This window comes from Excalfactoria chinensis, chromosome 19 (genome assembly GCF_039878825.1).
Source record: "Excalfactoria chinensis isolate bCotChi1 chromosome 19, bCotChi1.hap2, whole genome shotgun sequence".
In the NCBI taxonomy this organism is placed as follows: domain Eukaryota; kingdom Metazoa; phylum Chordata; class Aves; order Galliformes; family Phasianidae; genus Excalfactoria; species Excalfactoria chinensis.
In genome coordinates, this window is record NC_092843.1 from 3,294,804 (window position 1) to 3,314,288 (window position 19,485).

At 47.0% G+C, this 19,485-nt stretch overlaps 2 protein-coding genes across 2 annotated transcripts; one reads left to right on the forward strand and one right to left on the reverse strand.

The window, feature by feature from the left end:
- Positions 1 to 4,135: 4,135 nt before the first annotated feature.
- Positions 4,136 to 11,648, reverse strand: MDH2 (malate dehydrogenase 2). The gene is made up of 9 exons (XM_072353416.1): positions 11,489 to 11,648; positions 10,057 to 10,225; positions 9,172 to 9,255; positions 8,400 to 8,509; positions 7,825 to 7,950; positions 7,103 to 7,180; positions 5,847 to 5,946; positions 5,285 to 5,436; positions 4,136 to 4,440 (listed from the first exon to the last, which is right to left on the reverse strand). Exons 1-9 carry the CDS (start codon positions 11,549 to 11,551, stop codon positions 4,309 to 4,311), a joined length of 1,014 nt encoding a protein of 337 aa, XP_072209517.1. The 5' UTR covers positions 11,552 to 11,648; the 3' UTR covers positions 4,136 to 4,308.
- Positions 11,649 to 11,759: 111 nt separating this feature from the next.
- STYXL1 (serine/threonine/tyrosine interacting like 1) lies at positions 11,760 to 19,399 on the forward strand. The gene is made up of 8 exons (XM_072353287.1): positions 11,760 to 11,883; positions 12,548 to 12,609; positions 13,040 to 13,166; positions 14,248 to 14,393; positions 15,381 to 15,526; positions 16,212 to 16,306; positions 17,086 to 17,195; positions 19,265 to 19,399. Exons 1-8 carry the CDS (start codon positions 11,781 to 11,783, stop codon positions 19,394 to 19,396), a joined length of 921 nt encoding a protein of 306 aa, XP_072209388.1. The 5' UTR covers positions 11,760 to 11,780; the 3' UTR covers positions 19,397 to 19,399.
- Positions 19,400 to 19,485: the final 86 nt, after the last annotated feature.

The window sequence follows — 19,485 nt, forward strand, 5'->3', positions numbered from 1 at the left end:
CCGCCGGGCCAGCGCGCCGCCGGCATCGGGTCACAGCGCCTCCTGCTGGCCGGAGGGCGCCTCGGAGGTCTGCGCACAGCTCCACCCCCAGCCTCCCCCCAGCGGAGTCTCTCGTAGCCCCCCAAAGCCCCACATCCCTCCCCCATGGTCTTTGAACCTCACCTCCCCATCAATATCCCAATCCCCTCTCACTGTCCTATGTCCCATCTCATATCTCACTTCCCATATCCTTTCTCATCATGCATTCTGCCTCATCCCAACCCGTACCCCACCTCAAAGCCCATCCCATTCACATGGCACAGCCCTTCTCATCCCTATCCCATCTCATCATTCTCCCCATATCCTCACATATCATGTTCTATCCCACATCCCATTTCATCCAATACCCAGTTCCATAACTCTTCTCATCCCATATTCTTCCCACATCCCACATATACCATACCAAATCCTGTTCTTAATCCCAGCCTGTACTCCATCATATCCCAGCCCACCATCATAGGAATCATATTAACTGAAAACAGCCCCAAATCACCCACTATGGTCACAGCAAGGGACAGGCTGCTACATCACCCCAAAACGCCACCAGTGCCATCCCAAAACCCCCATGCACGGCTTTGGCAAGGGATGGGACACCCAAACCAACCCCAAAGCACCAGATATGGGCACAGAAAGGGTCAGTCTGCCTCAGATGGCCCCAACCCACCCCAGTTGCATGGATATGGAACGGCTCTTGGCCACGTACACACATGCAGACATCCATATGCATGAAGTGCACACAGGCAGACTCACACACACATACACAGACTTGCACATGAATGCAGACACACGGATTTGTACATGCATGCACAGACATGTGCAGATGCACGCACAGACATGCATGCACACATAGGCAGATGTGCACACAGGCAGACACATGAAGATACGTGCAGGTATACGTGCAGACTTGCATGCACGTGCATAAGCACACATGCAAACATATGGACACACGCACAAGCGCACAGACTGCAGATGCCATGCACACCACAGCCCCACAGCAGCCTGTCCCAGCCCTATAACCACTGCTGGAGTTGCAGAGGGCAATTTAGGGCAGGAAAATGAGTCCACACTGTATCCCCAGGCTGCTTTTATGGGGCTCTACTCTATGCTTTCCCCTTTCTGCACCCCATGGGGCATGAGGAGGGGCTGCATGGTGAGAAAAGCCCTGCACATGGTCGCTGCCCCCCCCTTTTTCAGTAGCAAAGAGGGAAGCAGCCCATGCAGGGAAACACCTCACAACCCCCAGGGTGAGCACACATCACTGCTCTCCTTCCAACACCTGCAGTGCTGATTAACACACTGGGGGCTGGGAAACAAAGGGGAAGGCAGCAAAAGCAATGTGGGGAGACCCTACATAGGGCCGTGTATGGGGGCATGAGGGCTTCTGCAGTGCCCTGGAGGCTGGGGGGGAGATGGGGCTCTGCAGTACAGGGAGAACAAAAGGAGAGAGATGTGAGAGAAGGGACCGTAATTGCTGCAGAGCAGAAGGCAGAGCTTGCTGCAGCTGGGGGGGGGGGGGGGGGGGGTGCGGAAGGAAAGCAGCACTTGAAAGGAACTGAGGGGTTGGGAAGGAAAAAGAGACGATAAATAATTAAAGGAGATCAAATGAGGCGGCAGAGGAAGGGCCCTAATTGCGGGGCTCACACTGCGGCTCAGCCCCATCCCCACATGCACGAGGAGGGGCTCAGCATCCCCCAACTGCAGCAGGAGAGGAAAAGCCAAACGTGCAAAAAAAGCAAAGGGAAGGCCATGCAGAGATGGGTGTAACAGAGAACGGGGCACCACGAGCACACCAACCTTCCTGCCTAGCACTCAGCCCCCAGCAGGAGCCCTGCATGCTGATCGCGCTGCCTTATCCGCCATCTGTTCCAGCAAAAGAGCAGTCCCTTCTGTGCCCTTTATTAACGGGTTTCCCCACAAATGCAAACAAACCCGCCCTGTCTCAGTGCTGTGCTCCAAGTCTGCTTGGATGTAGTGATTTAGCAGTGCCCACGGCCATGCAGGAGAACAGGGGGTGTACAAGGGGATGCTCTGCAAGGCTGGACCCACAGCAGTCCTGCACACACACACTAACCCATTGGCATCACTCTTCCAAACCCTTTCCTCTGCCTGTTCATCTCCCCACGAGCTGAAGATGCTGCACATAAAGCACGGAGCCCAGCCAAGGCAGCTTCCCCGAGGCTGTTTGTTCCCAAGTGCTTCCCACTGTTGCTGCCCTGCTTTTCCTAATATCACTGCACTCCCAGCCCAGCCCGAAGACAAGCGGCTGCTGCCATCTCCCGGAGCATCCCCAGGGACAGGGGAGGCTTAGGGCCACCACGCACCAGCTTAGGGATGGATGTTCCAAAAGGATTAAAAGCTCCTTATAGACACGGATATGGCAGCAGCACTTATTCCCACCCATCTGCCCTTAAAACTCACCCTCTGTGTGAGATTGCAGGCTGGGTTCACGTGGGGACAGCTGCCAGCACCCCACCCTGATGGAGAGAAGGGTTAACAGCCTTCCTAGCAATAGACCTGGCTGAGGGCTGCCAGCCTGCAGTCTCTTCCTAGGCTCTTTCAACCCAAAAGCCCCCCCAGGAGCAAGGCAAGGAAACAGCAAAGCAGCACACACCCCACCTCCAGCTTTCCCTCCCTGTTTTATTCTCTCGCTGCGCTCCATCCCATCGCCGTAGCAGTGTGGAAGCAGCAGGTGGGATGGGCTGACCCGACACCGGGCCATCTGGAACTGCTTTAGTCATTCCTCTCCATAAGCATCTCCCTGCACCTCGGCCATCGTGTTACCCGCTCAGTGTCAGCACCCTGAGCACCTGCAGGGGTTGATTCACCTCCAGCCAATGTTCTCCTCCTGGTACCTCACTGCAGAAACAGCTCTGTCACTAACCCACCCTCTTTGAACTCAATGCGCAGATCTGTCACTCCTCTGCATCCTTCCCTGCCCCCCCATCATGATCTTTAGTTCTTTAATTCTATTAATACCATCTAATAACTACTTTTGTTCCGAGCCTGCTGAGTAATGAGCGCCGACGCTTCCAGCTCATTACTATTTATGCAAAGATAGCGGGACTTCATACATCACATCCCTGCAGGTAGGAGGGGACAAGGACTGCGTTACTGTCCTCACTCTGCCTACACGATCCACAGAGCAGGGACAGAGCCAAGTCCTCCATTCCACAAGTGTCAGAAGAGCTGGAATACAGAAAGGAGGAGGAAACAACAGCAGTGACCAACCAGCACCCGCTGCCTTTGTCTACCTTTGCACTCCCAGCTCTGAGCATCCTTCAGCTCATCTAAACAGAGCCTGTTCGACTTGGAATTCAACCTACGTGGATTAGAGCAATTCAAAGCAATAGGGTAAGCAGCCCCCGGAGCACGGAGGAAGATTGAATGAATAGCTTCCTTCATTAAAGCTTACCTTCAAAGAACTCGGCAGCAGAGCTTGGCAGCACCATTTTCTTGCAGACGTTTATTTTTATATTCACGGGAGGACGAAAGGCAAAGAAATCTGTGTAGATGCTAAATCAAGGCTTTGGTTCTAACGGGAGGAAAGTCACCCTCAGCATTTTAATTATTTCCTAACAGCAGTACTGACATTTCCATCGCTCTGCTTTTACTAACCCTTTAAAGGTCAAATTACATCAGAGATCCCAGCACCACGAGGTAACAGAGGTAATACGGCAAAACTCAGCTGTTTGGATCCCTGATCAGATTCCTTTTGCAGGCCTCTGCAGCCTGTCTTGGTCTCATTTGATCACCCCTGTTTTCCCAATCACTGTAATGATGCAGCAGCCCAGAATAAAGCTAAAGCAGCAGCACAGCTGAGAGCTTAGAGCTGTACGTAGCCAGGCACCTGGAGAGAGAAGGCCGTGTAGAAAATGGCCCTACCAAGCTGCAGATCAGATAAGCTGAAAGGCAGTTCCTGTTGCAGCACGGTGCTGGTGTTGCTCAATTTCCCCACTTTGCTCTTCACTGGGGTCACTCATTTACAACACCCAGCAATTGCCTTACCCGCTTTAAGAAGCTGTTATCACCGATAACCCTTCAGAGACCTGCAGCTTCTACCTTCAGAAGACAAACACATTAAGGTAATTCCACCTGGTAGACTGAAAAAATGAGGCCATTTTATTGATGATCAGGCTTTGCTTTGACAACAATCATTAAGCTAATACAGACAGACTTCAATCAAAGCATGAGCTCCGAATCAGAAGTCGTAAAGTGACATGATGCCTTAATAAATTAAGGAAGTTGGAATTCCTCTCCATCATCCACTCTTCACTTGAAGTTCTTTGCAAAATCCTCTCCTTTCTTAATGGAAGCCTTCAGCTCAGCCATGGCCTCAGCAACCATCTTCTCTTCAAAGGGGGTGATCTTGCCAATGCCCAGGTTCTTCTCAATTCCATTTTTCTGAGGGAAAGAGGATTTAAGGATTAACTACTATTCACTGAATGATCCGGGGAACAATTTAACAGCTCTGATTATTTCCAGCTGATTACATCCAGCTGAGGTGGAGACCCACCATAGGACCTCTGCCATCCCTTCTGCCTGCCAGCCCTGTGCTTCCTTGCAAGGCTGTGAAGTTCCTTGTTATCTGTAGCAGCTTCTACAGCCTTCACAGACTTCTCACTGCTGATCTGGGTACAAAACTTGACGCATGCATCCAAATCTCTTCTCCTTTACACTCTTCTAAGTCCATCCCTTCCCCAGTTACCAGCCAGGACAAAATATATTTGCATCCCAGCAGCCATGTCAGGGCTGCAGCATCCTTGGTTATTGTTTTGCCTACAGGGTAAGAATAACTGTTCCTTCAGAGCTCTGTAGAGGTCCTGAAATCAACCTATTCATCCTAATCCACACCATGGCTCTGCATGCACCACAGTTTCTGAGTGATTTCTTTGTAGCAGAGCAAGCTGAGGAGACCAGGCTGCCAACTCTGGTCAACCATATGAAAGCTCTCCATAAATGGGCACAAACTTGGGCTAAAACTGACCTCTTAAGAAAAGCCTGAATCTCTGCTTACTCAGTAAGCTGCAGTCTAAGAGCAGACAAAAGCAGCAGCAAACCAGTCAAACAGGAGGTATATGCTTAAATAAAATACCCAGATATTCAAGAACTCTTAGATGTACGTTTGGCTGTTATCTGTAGAGATACTTAGCACTAAACTGAATTGAAATCACTGAGTAAAAGCCACTAAGTCTAATAGACAGCAGTTACTGAACCAGTCTTAAGCCCCATCATTTAAAGCACATACTCCCAGCAGCAGAGGTGTAGAGAAGTATGGGCTCTCTGTCTCTTCCGAGCGAACAAAGGAACATTCAATAACTCCTTCCTTTCCATTCATGGCATCCACCAGAGAGAACACAAACCGAGCACCAGCATAGGCCATAGACAAGGTGGCAGATCCTGTAAGAGTTAAATCACTTTTAGAACAGGTCACATTTAAATTCAATACTTGTTTTAGCATCAAAAGCTTCCATGCTGCTGAGTTTGCAGAGCTGCAGTGCTTGGCTTCAAGCTCACGGATAGTTTGATAAAGCAACAGCTACGTGCGAGGCAGCTGAGCAGAGTTTATAAGAAACAGCTTAATTAGAGAGAGAAGGTGACTTTTAAACACCATACGTGTTCAGGGATCCCTTGATTTTTATACTTACCTATATACCGAGCTATTTCTAGTACCACTGTTAAGACAGTCAGAGCTGTAACCAGCCATTCCTAACTCTGCATCGCAGTTGCAGATAAGATTAAGCTGAAGAAAGTTGCATCCAATCAGCTGGACTAGAAGAATTACTTGGAAGCTGTAGCCAAGAACCAACCTGCTCCTGCTTTAGCTTTCACAACTTCAGTGCCAGCTTCTTGAATTCTCCCTGTAAGCTTTTCCAGTTGATCCTGAGGGAAATCCACTTTCGGTGTGCACTAATTGGAAAAAAAAAAGTAGCTATCAAATCCCAGGACCCCTCAGGATTCATAAGGCCACTCCAGTGATACTTCTTGCTCCATTACAGCTGTTATGAGCAATACTCGAGCAGGAAATTCAGCTACCCCAGCTCACAGATTGCGTGACAGACTGGCCAGCAGCTGCAGACATTCACTAAGGCTTCTGGCTGTTGCATGAACTGTAACGGTAAGCTATTCATGCCTAGTTTACTCAAGGACAAACCGCAGCTTGACAGCAAAGCCAAGGCTTGGTTACTTACTACCACGTAGTACTTTGCATAGACAGATGCCCTCCAAGCATGTACCAGCACTAAGGAATTTCAAAAAGCCACATGATAAATATTTGGGTCACCATGGCATTAAGGAAGTCAAGAGCTTTATGGAGGATCCAGTCTGCAAGCAGTATTCAGGAAGTTAGCGAGCCTTCAAATACAGCTACACAAGTCTGTTAAGCACAGCTGCTGCTGTCCTGATTGACTGACTGAACACCCTCCCAGCATTCAGCTGCACTAAAGCCCTTGCTCTTATTCCCTAAGACTGTCCTTCTGTGAAGGATACTTTATTCCTCACTTACAGCAAAGCTTTTTGTCCTTTCTCCACTGACAGCTCCTTAGCCATGTCCTACCCGTCTCAGTCAGCTGCAGCCTGCTTTAGAACTGTAATTCATTTTGGATTAGATGCATGGAGGGAGCTTCTCTTTACCAGTCATTTCTGAAGCAGGCCTCTCCACGCAACTTGAGCTCTGCCTACTCATTTCAATACTGGATGTTGAAAAAGTGATTCTAGTCCATTATGTCAGATGTGCTTTCATTTTCCCTGCTGAAGAAAAGCATTTACTCCACGCAACAGCCACCATTAAAAAAAATGAGTGACAAAATAAAACACTGCCAAGACACCTGTAAACATGCTATGCCTCAGTTCTTATTCCAGAGCTACTGTACAGAACACTCAGATGTAGCTCTTTGAATATCTTGCATCTCATCTCAGAATAAGATGAGCCACAAGAGCAGGGACTGTCCCTGCTGTATCTCAGCACGCTCCATGCCACCACAAAGGTACTTGACATCAACTCTAACATAGTGAGGAGGAACACCACACAGAGGTAATGCCATACACAACAGTTAATACGACTTACCTGGGAGATCAGAGGGATGATGGTTTTCCCTGCATGGCCACCAATAACTGGAACGCTTACTCGAGCTGGATCCAAACCCTAAAGGAAACATGAAACCTTCCAGTTTCTGAGACATACAGATAAGAAAAAACATTTAAAACCACCACACTTTTTTCTGCTCTCAGTATCCTGACATCCAGAAATTTCAGAGGCAGCTACACCACAAGGACAGTGCCAATCAATGCAGTCAAACTCCAGGTTATGCATTCTGATAACTTCAGGCAGTCACAGAATAATATCAATGCAAGTTCAGATAAATAGTAGCAAAGGTACAAACTCCATCAAGGCTATTAAGAGCAGTGAAGCCATCACAGTTTGATACCACATGGAGAATACCCTACAATGTGCAGCACAGACAGTATTACTTGCAAAGACAAACTGCAAACTCTCTTCTCCAGTTGCACCAGCAGGGCTGAAAGTGCCAAGAGAATTAGGGCAAACATGCAGCTCACTCACAGGGGAGATTTACAAAAGGAAAGGTCAAAGTCTCTTGAAGGAGGTTTTGTAAGAAACCCTATCCCCATGCTCCTCTGCAGGGAATCACTGCTTTCAGCTCCAGCTCCAGCTCCACATAAACCTGAGCTACTTTAGCTCTATACTGTGATGTTTAGGAACGTTTTTGGTAGCCCTGATGACAGAAGCACACAATACCCTTTTCCCCAGCATCCACCTTTACAGCCTACCTTGAGTTCAGCCACAAAAGTATTTGCTCTTACAATGTCCAGCGTTGTTACACCAAAGATTCTGTTAGGATTATACACACCATGCTTCTTGAAAACTTCTGAAGTTATGGGGATGGTTGAATTTACCTGGATGCAAAAACATGCAGGTGTTCATTGAAAACAGGAACATAACAAAATCAACACATGAAATGAACAGGACAGTAAAGAAACATCCTATTCCCAACTTTAAGTCACCTGTAATCAGCCGTTTCAATTCCTAACAGCAAGAACAACTTACGGGCAGGCTGGAACAAGTGTTTTACTTTAAACAACCACTGAGACAGTAACCATAGCAGTATGGATTGTAACCACTTACACAGAAGCTGAGATATCAATCACCTTTACATACAGGTTTAATCTGACTTTGTTATATCTCATGCTGACAGAGCCAGGCTGTTTGTTTTTCTTGTTTTCCTGCGAATACTCCATAGGCTTTACAGACACTGCTCAAAACTAGCAAGAACTTGCAGATTATTTCAGTATTCTCAGATTGGATTTTCTTTTCTATGTTTTGAAGGTCTTCAGAAAACGCTTACCGGGTTGGAAATGATACAGATCATGGCTTCTGGACAGTGCTTTGCACAGGCAGTTGTTAAAGTAGCAACAATGCTAGCATTGGTGTTGAACAAGTCATCACGGGTCATACCTAAAACATACCCAGTACAATATTTTCAGTTACCTGTAGTCTATTCCTCCCTCTGTGAAGTCACCCCCATAACTACAGCTGGAATGTTAATTGATCTGTGCAAAATACTGCTAGCTGCAGAGCTGCCACTATGGAAAATGCAGAATTAGGATGAGAAATGAATTAAAACCCAGACTTCCATTACATTCCCAACAACATATTAAAAAAAACAAACAGTGGAAATAGAACAGATCAGAGATACCAGAAAGGCATTCATTCAGAGATGCTCAGAGACATTATACAATTAATGCAGAACAAACAGACTGCTCTATTCCGCTAAGAAAGGAAACGATGAAGTGGTTTTTGAACACAATATTGCTCTGGGAAGAAATATTAGAGGAGACTTAGGGTTAACTGCAGTGAAAAGCCTCTGCAGCTCACCCTTACACAGGAACCCCAAAAATCAGTGTTTCTCCCCATCTTACAAGCAACAATCTAAGGCAGAAGCTGACTGAAGCACCTGATACCATAACAAGCTCTAGGTCAGTGTTGTTAATAGAACACTTACATCCTAAGGCAACCAGAAAGGTGCCATAAAGCAGCAACAGGACCTGGAACGTCCTGCAGTTCTGCAGAGACACATTTCAATGAAGCCCTGCAGCTTTTTAACATGGAGAACATACCTGGCTTCCGAGGGACTCCTGCAGGAATCACTACAACATCACAGCCCTTCAAACATTCTGGCAACTGCTCAGGTCCCAGGAAACCTGGAATGGAACATATTCAGGTGTTACATTTTTTGCTGTTTTTAAATAACTGACAGTCTGAAGAAGAAGATTACACCTAAGGATACCTAATTGCTATTTGGAATTTAGCTTTCAAGTCAGACTTAATGCTCAAAAGCAAAGCAGTAAGATCATGGATGGACCTGATTGGATGCTTTGGCTTTCAAAGCCCACAAAATGAAGAGTGGTGAGAACCACACATCTGTATGCTTTGCAAGCAACCAGTTCCTCCCATTATGTATGCATAATCTAAGATCCTAGCTGACTCAGTGCCCCCAAAAGAACTGCAGATAGGCACCTTCAAGTAAAGCATAACCTTTTAGTGATCTTCAAATAAAATGAAGATCAGCAAATGAAGTATTCTTCAATTTCATCAAAACTTGATTGCTGCCTCTGAAGAAAAACAAGCACATACAACACATGTGGATGCCCCAAGAGCATTAAGGCTATTTATAGTCAATATTTCAAATTCAATACCCAGGCTTTTTCCTGATATGACTTTATTGAATGTTTCTGACCAGCTATTATGAATTCTCTTCCAACTGCACAACCACAGACTGTTTCTCATCTCCATACATGTCAATTTAACTAACTAAGCTTTAATTAGTCATGTGCCACCTGAGGAAAAAGCTACTTCAGTCAACACTGGGCTTCAGGATGACGTGAAGACTCCCCTTCACACAAAGCACAGTGACAGGCACTGCCAAACGTCACACACACCAGAGGGGACCCCTTCACACAAGTTCAGCATGCACAAAGACCGCCCACAGCCGCTCACCATACCTTTAACATTTGCTCTTGTCTCAATGTGACTGAGGTCAGCTGCAACACCAGGAGTGTGTGCAATATCATAAAGGGTGAGCCTGCTCACCAGCGGGCTGTTCTTCAAGAGAAGGGAGAGAGGCTGCCCAATCCCTCCTGATGCTCCCAGCACTGCCACCTTGGCATTGTTCTGAGGGGAAAAAAGAAGAAAACACGCTGATGAGTCGTTTAGCCAGTAAATGCAGAAGTGACCTTGGGGATTTCAACACGCTTTCTTTACTTTTAGTTCTGTTTCTCAATTTCTTTACCAAGCACTACGCAAACTCGCTTGCCTAAACCCACAGAAAGGTATCATCACTACAGCTTCCCAAAGATCCTCGAGAGCTGCTGGTTGGACAAGAAGGATGAAAATGCTCTTTGAAGCTCACACAGAAAGCAGCATTAGGCAGAGCACTGAAAGGATCATCCTTCTCCAGCTGCAGACTCCTGTCTAATACCTGTTCCTGTGGGCATCCATCTCATTCAGAGCAAAGTGTGTCTTGCAGTTTTTCGAGCTTTCAAAGTTATTATTAAAATAATAATTTCCCATTTGGAAACCAATCAATGCATTTAATGGGCTGCAGAAAACGTAACAGCCGTTGTATGTATGTGAAGAAAATGTCTGTGCCTGAAATAAAATAGTAACTGCAACTGCCTCAAAACGGAGCCCTGAAAACATTCAATCACAAGCTTGTAGTTCTGATTAAACGCAGCTGACAAGGAAGCGAAATCAACCCTGCTTTGCTGCCCCTGTGAACCCGCTGTACCCAGATGTGCTCTGTGGAAGAAAGCCATTCCTTCTGATGACCCCCCCAGTGTAAGGAGAGCTGCTTTAAGAGATCAGAGAAATTATAACTAATGTTCTGCCAAACTGATGGAGGACCAGAGGCTACTGCAGCCATGGAACATGCTGATGATGTATCACCGTCCTACCAGATAAAGCTGTAATTGCTCCGAGTTCACTGCAGGAACAGCTTAATTAGTAGCTTAATAATAATTCACAGCATAATAAAACTCCACCCACACGCCCGATCGATCTGCAATCAGCTCAGCATCCTCCTACTGCGAGAAATACAACCGAGCACTACATTCCTCAAAGCAAAGCCAAGTCCAGCATTAGTCACTGCTGCGCCCCGTATTATGACTGAGCTGCTCCCAGAAGATCAAAACCTCGTTACAATTGAATCCAATCCCTATTAAATCACACAGCCTTCTCCCACAGAGCCGTTCTTTATTGCTCTATCATCCATCCCAATGCACAGCCCCCCACACACACACCCCTCCTCAGCTTCGCCTCAACGCCCCAAGGCCCGGAGCACCCCTCCTCACCCCCAGGCCGCCCCTCCCTGCCACAAAGCCGGCTCCCAGCAGGCACCCAACGCCCCGGATCCCGCCTCACCCCCGCGGCTCGTACCTGGGCGCTGGTGGCCAGGCCACGGCACAGCACAGCGGTGGGACGAGCGAGACGGGACAGCATGGCGGCGGCTGTTGTGACTCCAACGACCTCCACTGTACTGCGCCGCGCATGCGCCGGCCGGCTACAAACCTCGCGAGATCAGTTCTCTCGTGAATCCCTCCCCCGCCTTCTTTCCCCCCCGCTGCGCAGCTGAGGAAGTCTCGCGAGATTTGCATAGCGCGCTATGGCAACAAGGAGGCTTGCGTTGCCATAGCAACAAGGGCGCATTGGTCCGGGCCTGGTGCGAGGCATGGCGGGCGTGCTGCTCTGCGAGCCCACCGAGCTCTACAACATCCTCAACCAGCACCGCCGCTTCCCCAGGCTGTCCGAGCCCAACTACCTCATCCTGCTGGGTGAGCCCGTGGAGCAGGGCTGCTCTCCTCGGGAATAGGGCATGTGAGGGTGGGTGGAGGGACTTCTCACTGTCCACGAGGCCTTGATGTTGGGGCATTTCTACCGCCCTTTTTCCATGGAGCAGCACTGCTTGTTGTTCTTTGAGCAGGAAGCAGCAGCGTGTGGCATTTATCACCAATAAGCTTTCTGCCTTTGGAAATTCTGGCTTAAATTGCGTCTCCCCCTCTGTGAACTGCTCCGGGGGTGGGCTCCACCTCCCCAGAGGTGGCAGTGCTGTCAGGCAGCCCTTGGCCATCACTAAGCATTTGGATCCTTCATGTCTCCATCACCCAGACGCAGTCAGGTGGTGCAGCGTGTTTAGGCTGGCAGGCAGTTTGGGAGCAGTGTGGAGTCCCCACAGTTCCTCTTGCAGCCTCCCCATGTCTGTGAGCACGTTGGCACTATGGCTGTAGGCATCCCCCGCTGTGTTCAGGCTCACGTCAGTGTTGGGGTTTCGCTGTATCCATTTGGAAAGTCTCACTTGCAAAGAAACAGAATCTCTTTCTCTTGTTACGCTGGTGCTTGAATCCCCACTGTACAAATTAAGAGCGGGCTTCTACCATATAAATATCAGACAAGCCAATTGCTTTGTCTTGGTTGAGTGATGGTGTTTTCCTTTTACAGATGCCCGCACTCTTCGTGAGTACAATGAAAGCCACATTATTACAGCACGCAGGATTGAACAGGTGAGCTGGGACTACACACCTCTGGGTTTAGCAATTAAGCAGTAACATAGAATTGCTTTAGAAACCAAATGGAGTTGTCCCTATCTCTCCCCAGTTTGCTCCAGTCGTGTTCCTGCCACTGGGGGGATGTGTTCTGTCACAAAGACAGAAGAGGTGGCCTCAGTAGTCCAACAGATTGGCACATTGAAGTTGTATAGCAGGAAAGATATTGCACAAGAACTGACGTAGTGTTGGCTTGTCTCATAAAGGGCAGCGTAGGCATCTCTACAGCAGCTGATGAAGCAATCTGGAGTATGATTTCTGAATTCTACCCCGGTCTTTCAGAATAAAGTGCATTTGTAGCCCCAGATCTATTCACTGTGTCGATGCCACAAGAAAAGCGTGATGTTGTAGTCCTGATGGAATTCTGCTGTGATTATGTTTTTTTCAGGGCCCTACAGGGGAGTATCTGGTGCCAGATTCAGAGGAACTGGCATGTGTCAGATACTGCGTGGTGTATGACTGCTCAACCAGCTCTTTGGACTTCTCTGACTCTGAGGAAGAGGAAAAAGAGAAAGGTACACGTGGCTCGTGTCAGTCAAGACCTCAGAGCAGGATGGATGTTCTTCCCCCTCCTCATTTACTTCTGTGAACTTACTGGACAAAGATTTACCCAATTCTAGTCAGAACAAAATGAACATCTGTGCTATGCCTTTGTTATTTAACTGTGCTGCATATGTTCTTAAACATAAAGGAAGATTGATTTCTGGCAGGCTTGGTTTCCTATGTGTGATCCTTTTGAAGTTCTTTGTTGAATGTAAGGAATATATATATATATATATATATCTCTGAAACTGGGCTTGTCCAACGATTGCCATTCAGGAAGCAATGGTTCTGAACGCTCTGAGTCAAGTTCCTCATGTTCACAGAATGAGTACTTCCTTCTTTGAGGGTTACAAAGCACTTTATCCTATTTAAGAGGACCTAGCTTTAACAAGGGTGCTGATTTGACAAAGTTCACTGAGAAATGCAGAGAGCTGGAAACCTTTTCATGTAGTTGTTCGGTTGGAAATGTCTAATTGTTACACATCTGCTAGTAAGGCGTAATACAAGGGAAGGTGTGAAGAAACAAAAGCAAGTTTCTGTTTTGCTGATCTGTTTCTAAAGTGGGCATAGTTACAGGCAACTTGGATCTCATGTAGAAGAAGGGGAGCAACCATCTTGTGTAATTTGCTTTCCTGAGGGGAGTGTTTGAAATGCTTGTGAAGAAGTTGTTCAGGATTCCTCCTTTGTTCACCCGTGGCTGAAGCGGACTAAAGAAAAGGGAATCCATGAAACTAAGATTAGATTTATACTTAAACACTTCCCTAATATGGGAAGTTATTTCAAACATTTCCCAAAGAATAAAGGAGAGAAAAGTGTTATCTGGTCCCACAAAAGAAACCAGGAGAGGAATAGAAGATCAGCACTAGAGGTGAACAGCAGCATTCCTTGTTGCTGTCTTGAAGCAACAATTAAGTCCAGTTTTTTAACAAGGCTTTCTACAGCCCATTAGATGAAAAGGAGCTTATTGTGGGTTTTAGTGGACCAGGTTTAGCCTGCAGTGCTGTTGAAGGCACACCAAACCTGCCCCAGCAAGTTGCTTTTTGTTCTCACTAGATGCTGAGGAAAGAACTGCTGCCCAACATGCCAGAAGCTTACAGCAGTTCACCCGCCACCCGGTGCTTGTCCTGAAGGGAGGATACAGACGTTTCTCAGCTTCCTATCACTTTCTGAGGACTCAGAAGTTACTGTGGATGCCTCAGGTAAGACTAATTTGCAAATAGAAGACATGAGCCTTCATATTCAACTGATGATGGATAATGAATTCAAGCTGGATGGTGCTGTAAACCTGATATCAGAGTAATTCAAACAAAGGAATTAAGTGCCATTTGAGTTACCGTGCTTGCCCCAGGTGTTGCCACAAGTTCTTCTGCAGCCACGCTTTGCCTTTTTTTCTTCTATTGCATGGAAATACAGCTCATGAAACAACTGCAGAAGCTTTCTCTGATAACCCCAAAACTGGCCTATTGGAGAGGCCAGATAACTAAAAAAACAGTAGCAAATGATGACAGAGAAGGCAGGTTCCAGTTTACTCTCTTTTATGTGTGGTTATCTGAGCTGTTACCCAGTCAGAGGTACATCTATCAAACGTTGTGTTTCATGTCTATAAAGCCTTTTGTCTGGAGGGATCACAGAGCAAGCACTCTGTTCAAGCTGTTGTTTTCCATTGCTTCAGACTATTGAGCTGTTTGGTTCTGGTGTAGCATTACCGAGTATCAATTATGGATGTAGAAGCACCATCAGCTACTTGTGTATTTTTATTGTCAGCCTTCATGCAGCACAAAGCAGAAATAGCTGCAGACTTGTTCTGTGCCACTATGTTGCACCTGCAGAGCTGCAGGTGGTGGATGACTTCATTTAGCTTTCAGAACAACCACCAAGGTAAACTTCAAATGAATCCGTTAGGCTGCCGTTACTTGAGCCGTTGCAGAAGCTGTGTTCTTCTGCCTGTTGAGTTAGGATTTGTTTCAAGTAATGCCACAATGAAAACATTTTTGTTAATTATTCTCAGTAAATCTCGCAAATACTTCAACACTTAAGAAAATCCAGGTGACTGAACTAGTCATTACACTTGAATGCGTCATGGGCTGGTGACTAAATGTGTGTTATTTTTGCATATGTTTAAGAACTCACCAAGTTGAAAGGAGCAAATACACTCTAAACTGAGCCCTCAGCTTCTCTCCTTGCAGGAACTCGACAACTTCCAGCCATACCCTGTAGAAATACTGCCTGGAAGGTTATACATGGGCAATTTCAGGCAGGCCTGCAACCAACAAATTCAGAAAGATTTGAAGATCAAAGCACAAGTCAACATTTCTGAACAGCCTGCAATGCTGTAAGTTGCTCAGGGTATATCCTTCCCAGTGTGTGTGCCTGTGAAAGAAGCGAGGTAGCACAGCAACACAGGAGTGAATGCCTGTAAACTATGAAGGAAAACTTCTTTTTTTCACAGCAGATTCACATGCTGCTTCACACTTAGTTCTTTGATCTCTACCTGCATAGCACCAATGCTTTCCTTCAGCCACCTTTCATGATATAGGTGAGAGAAGGACCAGGAGCCCTTGGCATTTCTAGTCTGTCGTGCTTTCATGTTTCAGTTCTCATGTTTGTCCCATTAGTTCTCTGTGTTGAGTGCTCTGAGCTTCTGGAAGGAGGAGGATGCTGTGGTAGGAAACAGCTGAAGCGAAGCAGGGAGCTCTGCTGACAAAAATGCCAACGTGCACTCTGCAAAGGCAGGCTTGCTTTGTCTTCATATAGCTCCCAGATAAAGGAAGCTGTGGCATCAAGTTAAGGCACCAATACGGGTACCACATAGAATGGAAAATCAGTAATTAAACTGGTTCTGCATTACAAGTGCCTTAGTGTTGTTCCGTAACAATTCCTTATCATAATGTTAATAATGACAATGATGAAAAACTCACACGTAACAGCAAACAAAATTATCAGCTTGCCTCTAACAAACAATTCTTTTCCCATAGTTGCTTTGCTGGTCCATGTAATGCTATGTGCTCTTTTTACAGGTCGGCAGAAGAAGGCAAATACCTCCATGTATCTGTTCCAGATTCACTTGAAGCGGATCTTTTTTCTTCCTTTCCTACCATTTGTCATTTCATTGGTGAGTTGTTTCTGATCTGGACTTCCTGAGCTCTCAGTCACTCTAGGATATTAAAATGGAGTGACTGCAATTCACTCCGATAGGAAGCTCAGACAGGAGGATCATCATCTTGGAAGATCAGTGCACTCCCAAACTAATCCACACCCTAATGGATACCAGAGCTGCCTCAGTAACCAGGCTGATGGACAGAGACAAGATTTTAGAGGGCATCTGACGCTGATGTTCCCACTCATTTTGAAGAATAGTCACTCTGCAATAGAGCTTTGCAGTAGGTGTGAGAAGGCTTTGCTGTAGGATGTCTAGCAGGGCTGCACAGGATTCCTATGGCCCAGAAAAAATGTACCAGCTCAGCACCTGCAGCAGCACAGCAGACACAGTTCCTGCAGCCTTATCCTGTGATGGTGTTCAGCATCGGAACCTATCTGAAAGTGTTTGAGTTGCTGATGTGATGCTGACCACGGCTGATTGGTGATGGCAGGCTACTTTTTGTCACAGTTGTCTGCCATGGAGTTGACACTGATCTGTGGTGAAGCACTGACTGGTCGTTGTCACTTAGTTCTGGTCCTCAAAGCTCCTTTCTAACTCAGTGGGGTTTTAAGAAAGGCAGATGCAAACAGAAACAAGAGCTGGCAGTGCGCAGCTGTTCCTATCAGGGTTAATGACAGTCCCTGTCTCTCAGGTTAGCAGCCTGCCAGTTTTCACTGAATTAGAGCTTGACTGTACAATTGGAAATTTGATTTCCCAGATCACTAATTTGTGATCGGTGTTTCTTTATGCAGACGCCCAGCTGGATCTCGGAGCAGTGCTGGTGTTCTCTAGCCTGGGGATAAGCCGGAGCAGCACAATAATCATGGCCTATCTCATGCATTCCTTCCAGTTTTCCCTGAAGGTACATCACTGTCATCCTTCCCACAGACACTGGCTGAATCTGCAGTTTATTTCTGCTCCTGAAGCCTCATTACTACAGTAATGAGAAAGAATTTATTCGTGCAGACTACCCACCTGATAATGTAAAAGAATCTGTTACATCAGTTGGATCTTCCTGGTATCATTAAGGAGGAGGCATAGGTGTGATGTTGGATTTGTGAGTCCTTGCCCTGGCACCTGTAACGTTCTTGTATTTCTCTGCTCAATAGGGAAATCCAGCCCCACAGGGCTATGAAAATAAGGCAGTGGTTACAGATCTGAGCTCTTCTACTCTGAGAAAAAGACTATCTGGAAGCTAGTGAAGTGAATCCCATCTTCTAGTGCCACGGGGTTACAGGGCAATTCATACCCTGGTGTTTGCAGTGCTCTTATTTACCACTGTGCTCATCAGCACCGACTTGGTCTGAAACCATTTGATTTCCCCAGCAGCAATCCCCTCCCACAGATGTTACCGTAAAGAAATCTGCAGTGGGATAATACTATCCCATGTGGGATCTACAGCTTAAAAGAACAGTACATCTTGTTCCAGAGCTCTGAATAACAGAAGAAAAATAACAAAGGAAGGCTAAGAATGACCCTGAAGTGTAGAAGGACCAGTGGCCTCTCCCCGAAAACCAGGCCATTTTTCCCTTTGTGTGCAATGCATGGGCGTAGTGCTGCCATAGGCACATGGTACCTGCTTAGCACAGACCGGGCTCCTTCCCTCTGAAAATCAAAAGGTTTCTCCTTAAAAATCTTGTCCTTGTTTGGAAAGTGTGACCTCCTTGGGGAGCTGGAAAGGCCTGAGTCACACCTCACTGAAGCCAGGTCTGTATCTAATCACCTAATTGATTTTGTGCAAGCATTTACAACATAAGAGGAAATCTCTTAGCACCGGTGTGTACCAAAGGGTAATTTCATGTTGAGCCAGCTGGGCAGCAGGCACTGCTTGGTCTTTGCCAGCAATGCTGGGTGTGATTGCTCCAGTTCATTGATAACTGTTCCCTTGCTGTTTTCTCCTGCGCGCTGAGTTACCGGAGGCATCTGCAACAGCAGTGTGAAAGCCAAAGGCTGATCCCTGCAGTTTCTCTCATTGCTAACAGGTTGGTCCCAGCACTTTGCTGAGTGCAGTGATGTCCTGCAGCTGGTCTGAGCCGAGCTTTCCTGTAGGACTGCCCTGCTGGACTGGTTTGTTTCTTGCAGGAATGGATTGCTGTGTGATCCTTCATCCAGACTAGGCTGACACATCCAAAAACACCCCAGGGCAGAGAGATGGCACAAGGAGCACAGATCTGGGGTGTGTGCTCCCTTATTCCATTAGTCATCGATACGTCAGTATCAGTCAGAGTTCAGGGGAAGCACAGACGTGCGGAACGCGGGCACAGAGCAGTAAATAGTGCAGGATCAGAGCCTGCTGAGATTAGAAAAACAAATCCATGGAGTGCTATCTCGTAACCTTTGGTCTCCTTGTGCTTAAGCAATCCTCCCATTGCTGGGGGGGCATTAGGAAGCAGGAAGATGAAACGCCAGGGGTGTAGCTGGTGGAGCTGCCCTGCATGTAGCAGGATCCTGAGCTGACTGCATGGAGCTAGCAGATCGTTAAGGTGGCTGTAATTAACACGGTGGGATAACTAGAGCTTAACAGCTGCCCTGCCACATCAAGCTGTAGTAGTTCAGAAACGTGATAACCTTTGTCCCTTGTGTGTCAATAGCTGATATATCACAGCTCTGTTTATCATCCCTGAAAGGAGGAGCTTTTGGGAGGAGGAAATCCAGGACTGCACTTCTCCATTGGTGTCCAGCAGTGCAGGGTGCACAGCAAGAGGAGCCTGAGCTGCCTTCACACTCAAGAGCAGGATGAAAAGATGAAAGGCTTCTCACAAGTTCACATCTGGATCCCATCTGTCCTTAGTTTGGTCTTGCCTGCTCAAGTCCATCCCAGGGAGCAAACACTAAGTTGTTTTGGTCATAACATAATAGCTGCTCGGTGTTAATAGAAGAAACTCCTTTTCAGCTCCTATTTCTAACACTGCTTTGCTTTCTCTTTTTCAGAAAGCTTGGGACTATGTTCTGAAATGCAAAACGAACGTGAGGCCACAGCGGGGCTTCGTGAAACAGCTTTCAGACTGGGAGGCTCAGATCTATGGGACCACCATCACTGATGTCTCTGAACCCAATTACTGAGCGCAGGGAAGGAGGCTGCTCTGTCTGCCCCATCGCCTGGCCTGCAGAACTCAGCTCTGCTGGCAAAGCTCTTAGTGTAATAGAACTGG